Here is a 6150-nt window from a genome sequence, read left to right as displayed (position 1 = left end):
CAAAATACGTCCACGAGAACGGGCTGTAGACAAGTCTGAGTAGGGCAACTTTAATTATAACCACCCTGTATAAATTAAATACTGTAAAGTAATATAATAAAATGTACGAAATAATCTAATAATATTAATGTTTGTACTTATTTTTGCCCGGGCAACACCAGGCTTACCTGCTAGTTATATATAAAAATTACGATAGCGGTTATTTTAATTTAACTAAGTATTATTATTGTTCTTACGTGTTACTTGTATTTCGTTCAGGATAGATTCAGTGCCGCAAATTTATCAATTATTTGCTGTCGTATTTCTGTTTCCGGCCTTTTTAATGAAACATTATTGTGATGCACATTTATGTATAATAAAATTTGAAATTTAAATTATTGCTCTGAGGATTGACATGCATTTTATTATTATGAATAGTTCGGGATTGAGTCCAGGCGATGGAAATCATAGAAATTTTTCGGTGGTTATTTCACTCGTTTATGTCGTTCCCTATCTCCCACCACTCGGCCCTACTTATTTATGTTTAAATTTACAAATGTAATTAACTTTAATTAATCAAAATATTTTTTAAAGTTTGATGTAAAACAAATTTCGTTCTGTTGTCGCACGTTCCTTTCCAATCATCGTTATTTAAATCGAAAGTCATGGCTCCTCCGAATCCCATCTTCTTTATCCACATTGCCTATCAGAAATAATTAATTTTATTTTCTCATTATTAAACATTCCTTTATAGTTTTATTAATCAGTAATTTCTTACACTGATATACAAATGTCTTACCTTCATGACCACACTTTGAACGTCGTCGTAACCGACCCAATCAAGATTTTTATAAGCATAAGGGACTTCGCTTTCTCCATCGAACACTCGGATTGCACCATTGTTCAGAAAATCACACACCTGAAACATAAAAATTCATTTGTTTTTACTAATATTTTTCTTAATCTTATTATAGGATGGAGAAACCAGTTCGTTTCAAAAGTTTTTTTTTCGTAATTCCACATGTGACTTCAACATTTTCATTTTTTTACCACTCTTTTCAACTGCGGACACATAAAGAACCTTTTTGTTTGCAATCCCGTTATGGGTTTGGCCAGAGTCACAATGGAGTGGTGAGGGACGGGCCATCTTAACTTTTATCTCTGTCATCTCGTCGCTCGCCCATCCGGCCTTCTCTGTCACATTAAATATGCGAATTGTGGACCGTTCTACAAAACATTCGACCAGAAAAAGTAATTGAATTCATCACTAACCTGTGAATATGACAATTCTCCAAGACCAGTTCCAACTGCCGGCGCATCGAAACCGTGCATGTAAGGAACTGCCAACTTGTAACTATGTGAATAGGTCGGTATGCCAACAAGTAATTTCGATTTCGGTAATCCTTCTGCCACCCAGTACTGTGCTGACCAAGCCTGTAAGTGTATATAGTAATTGTATACGTTTCGTCACATACATCGTCATATTCATTTAATCGGTAAAAGAAATTGATAAAGTTACTGTGTTTAGAGTAGAAAAATAGGCTTTTTCTATGCTTCTTTTAAACAATGGACTGTTGTGTCCTGTAAAAGGCATGTACCAAGAGTAATCGTGATAATCGTACGCCATCAAATTGACAAAATCGACGTATCTATTCGGACAAAAATGTATGCAAATTTACTGTCGATTATTTGGCACACGTACTTATTTTTTAAACTAAAAATAATTTCATACTTTGCCATATTTGGTATATCATATGACACATCGATAATTGTTTTCGGAGCGGCTACTGCTACAGATAAGAGATATTTATCTTGCTTATCAGCAAGACGAAATTCCTATAACAATCAATATAAATTTTCAGTTATTGCTAGGCACAATTTATCTTATTTTTGAAGGTTTTAAAAATGTAACTATTTCCTACTTTGAGAAGAAGAACAAAGTTAATTCTGTCCATAGCTGGTAAACCATCCCATGCTGGAAATTCCCAATCGATATCGAAACCGTCGAATCCATATTCGTTCAATAATTCGAAAATTGAATTGATAAATCTGTAATAAATATTCTAAATTAATTTTATAATGGTAAAATATTCTTTTTTATGTGTAATAAAGAGGCAAACTTTGTTCTATTTTCAGCTGAATATGAAGCTTCAGAAAAGCCTTTTCCTCCTCCAGCTGAAAGCATCACTTTCAAATTTGGATTATTTTTCTTTAAAGCTATCACCATCTCATAACCTTTAATATCTTCTGGCAGAGGTGGAACTAGAGTAGAGTTAAATACAGAAGAAAAACCCAACAAAATATGAGTGCATATATTGGGATCTATATCGTTTGGCATCAACGTTCCATTCTTCATACGATTCCAGACATAATAGCAAGCAATCTTTCTCGGTTGGGTGTTTATCACATCTAAAAATTTACAAAAATATATTAGAAATATATGGAAACATACCAGTTTTTACAATTAACTTCAACAAAACATGGAACAATATTTACAGCTATAAACATGTACAATAAGAAATAAAGTTAATGTTACCCTAGGTATTCAAGATGGCGGCTAGTCTCTGAATCCAGCAAACAGAAGGCAGAAAACAGTGGGGACGCACGTTCTAACCTAACCTAACCTATTCTAATAAATTACCATATTAGCAACCAAATTATTAGAATAGGTTAGGTTAGGTTAGAACGTGAGTCCTCACTGTTTCCTGCCTTCTGTTTGCTGGATTCAGATACGAGCCGCCATCTTGGATACCTAGGGTAACATTAACCGAATAAGAATTTGGACAGTTAAAATATTATTAAAATTGGCCAAATTAATTAAGTAAAAAGTATGCATATTTTTATAAAATATAATGAAAATATACAGATTAGGTATTTGAAGGCTCGCTATTATTGTTTGCATGCGTGATATAATGAATAATTAACACAAAGCACCAGCGGGACACAATAAACACCGATTCAGAGTTGGTCTGATCCACAGATTTTATACACGAAGAGTAATATAAAGCTTTATTGGATAATATTTCATTAAATTAAGCATAACTGAAGGTTACGATTTTGCGCGGGATGAGACACAAGTAATGATAATATAGAAAGTAAAACTAGATATTATTTTATTCATATTGCTTACATGAATTTGGAGTTGTAAGCCTTAGCAATGACTTGTTTATGCTTACAACTCCAAATAAAAATGTCCATTTAATCAAACTGCACATAAAATATTTAACTGAGAGTTATGGAAAAACATAATGCATGATAATAACGTAAACGTATACGTATATAAAGTATATATATCTAATGCCCGCATATATCTTCATAACGTCTGTAAATATATATGATTAATGTATTATGCAATATATAATATGACAAGGAGATATGCCAAGCGTTATTCATATAATTAAAAACGTAATTACCGTTAAAAAAGGGTAACGTGTAGTTATGATCCCCATGTAGCATCCCGTCAAATTTAACTTTCGACATGATTTTCGAACGTCTGCGAATGTGCTTAACATCTGTAAAAAATTTTATACGTAAGTTAATACGTAAAAAATTAGTTTATACGTAATAAATTATGTAAATAATATAGAAGAAACTTACCTTCGTTGACAGTTTCGCAAGAATAAAGTAAGCAACAGAAAAGAAAAAGGAAAAGAAGTAAAAAGTTCATGTTTTCTCTTCTTATAACAATGTCCATATGATAAAGCAGTTAATAGAGAACTGATGTTATAAACAGATAATATCCTCTTATCAGTAAATAATAGTGCTGTTTGATTCGATAATATTATTGATAAAATATAGTTTAACAAATATGATTAATCCGCGAATTGTTTTGAAAGATTGTAAACATCCGCCGATAGAAAAACAATCGAATAGTTTCGGATCGGATGTCACCCCGATTGTTAGCAATCAAATGGGAAAGTTGACACATAGGTGTCAGAAAATGCGCTGTCATGGTCAACAAGGACCCCTTTCCCACGACAATCGAATAAAAGCTCGGGCCTCCGGAAGCTCAGGACGATCCAAAGGAAGTTATACTTGACAATGTGATACTTTCGTCTCGCGGCTCAACGAAAGAAGACTCCGGTAGAAAACAGATCACGGCTTCGAACTTCCATACAGCTCAACGTATCGACTAGGACTACTATTCCTACGAACTTTCCGACCAAACCGTTCGTTTCCTCATAGAGGTATTTTTGTTAGTGAATTGTGAACTTTCTTTCCCCAGCAAAGGGAATAGGCTTAGCTAAGAGCTGCCCTTTTGTATATATTCAGTATTTAATCGCATTTAACCGAGTTTAGCCTTGTAGACCTCCTGTATGTTAACTTTAGACATTAATAAATGCTTTGTTTATTTGTTAAACCTGTCTCCTGTCACTTCAAACCACCTGTCGACTCGCTCAACCCCCTCACCACTCGGATGGATCAAAAGCCATCCGAAACGATAAGGTAAGTGGTCTTTGTAGACTGTTCCGAGTAAGTGGTCAGTAGGAATTAACCCTTGACCCACGATTTCTCACAATATAAGGCTCTACAGAAATAGGGTACAAAGCGACTTGAACGAACTTTGTGACCTAACTAATTTCTAAATTAAAGAAATTTGTACAATCAAATTGTACTGTACATCCATATAATAGAGCAAAACAGATAAAAAGTCATATATTTGGAAGCCCCTAAAATGAGCAAATGGTATACAAAAGGTATACAAAATGGCGGCTCGTCTCCGATTCCAGCAATCAGAAGACTGGGAACAGTGGGAATGCACGTTCTAACCTATTCTAATAATTTGGTTGCCTAACCTCACCTATTCTAATAATTTGGTTGCCTAACCTAACCTATTCTAATAATTTATTAGAATAGGTTAGGTTAGGTTAGGTTAGAACGTGCATTCCCACTGTTCCCAGTCTTCTGATTGCTGGAATCGGAGACGAACCACCATTTTGTATACCTAGGGTAACATTAACCAGCAAATGTTATATATCATTTATATTTAATTAAATTTCGATGTAATTAAATTAAATCAAATCGTTTTTCATTCATACATTTATCTGAATCAATTAAACGATACACACTGATAAAACAGTAATCATTTAATTTATATTATATGTAAATTGTTTTATTTCATTACGAATAGAACGGTAAATGATTAATTAGTAATTTATTTATTAATAACGTTAATTTTCATATATTGTAATTACAATATATGACTGAAATTATTGAAGTTTATGTGTAAAATTTATAATTTAAGTACCTTTAAATACATAAATATTTTCAACAATACTGTCGAGATTTTTAATTAATGCTAACTTTATATTATTTCAATAATTGTGTAACAATATATAAACACTAAAATTTGTTACTATTGTTGATGCTAAAAAGTCTCGGAATACAATTATATCCTTTCTAAGCTTTATCAGAGGTAATAATTTACATCTGATATGGAGATAATTGATGTTTTAGTTTGATAATCCCAATTTGACAAACGAGAGAAATTTCACCTGGTCTTTTAAATAAATGAACGACGTTCAAAAGTTGTACCTGTACTGTAGTGTGCCAATGGTCCAATAGCAAGAAGATTGAGAAAAGCGAAATCCTACTCGGGTGTAATAAAGTGTACACCTGCTTACCTAGCACGTTCTACTCTATTTCTTTAGCTTCTGTTGTCCTATCCTATGCTTGGGCCTGTATTATTTATATGACAGAAACATTATTATTTTGTTTAACGAAATGTTTCGATTTCGTGCAGATCCGTCACAGCCCGACATATTCAGGACTTGCTTTACGGGTTCCTCGCCAGGATTCGATTTCGGGTCCTCAGAGCTTCGGCTAATTTAAATTTAATAATTGTAATTTAATAAATTAATAATTATATATTATATATTACGTATAATTAGGAATATTCCGAAAGAAAAGATTCCAATCGATTTCAGAATATTCTAGATTATATAATAAATATTAATTTAATTATAATTATTAAATTTAATAAGAGATGGCGCTTAACGCCTCCCTCTAGGAGAGTCAATAGATACTGGTACTGGTCCTTGCGCTATGCTCTCAAGTACTGTTAATTCCTCAGGCTGCCAATAGCTGGCAGCCTGAGGCGCGAACCCACGACCGAACTCCCAGCCTCCAGGGAACGGAACCGCTTGGGCCCGAAGTTAAATTATATGTGGA

General features: G+C 33.3%; 1 protein-coding gene across 1 annotated transcript; it reads right to left on the bottom strand.

Annotated features, from left to right (window-relative positions):
- Window positions 1-504: 504 nt before the first annotated feature.
- Window positions 505-3720, bottom strand: LOC136971149 (acidic mammalian chitinase-like). Its single transcript, XM_067265634.1, has 9 exons — window positions 3577-3720; window positions 3393-3491; window positions 2100-2388; window positions 1902-2028; window positions 1712-1815; window positions 1499-1628; window positions 1252-1413; window positions 779-898; window positions 505-682 (listed from the first exon to the last, which is right to left on the bottom strand). The coding sequence occupies exons 1-9, from the start codon at window positions 3671-3673 to the stop codon at window positions 548-550; spliced, it is 1263 nt and encodes a 420-aa protein (XP_067121735.1). The 5' UTR covers window positions 3674-3720; the 3' UTR covers window positions 505-547.
- Between the last annotated feature and the right edge of the window lie 2430 nt (window positions 3721-6150).

Source organism: Centruroides vittatus, unplaced genomic scaffold (assembly GCF_030686945.1).
Source record: "Centruroides vittatus isolate TY-2023 unplaced genomic scaffold, ASM3068694v2 contig_233, whole genome shotgun sequence".
NCBI classification, from domain to species: domain Eukaryota; kingdom Metazoa; phylum Arthropoda; class Arachnida; order Scorpiones; family Buthidae; genus Centruroides; species Centruroides vittatus.
This window is presented reverse-complemented; position numbering and strand designations above follow the sequence as displayed.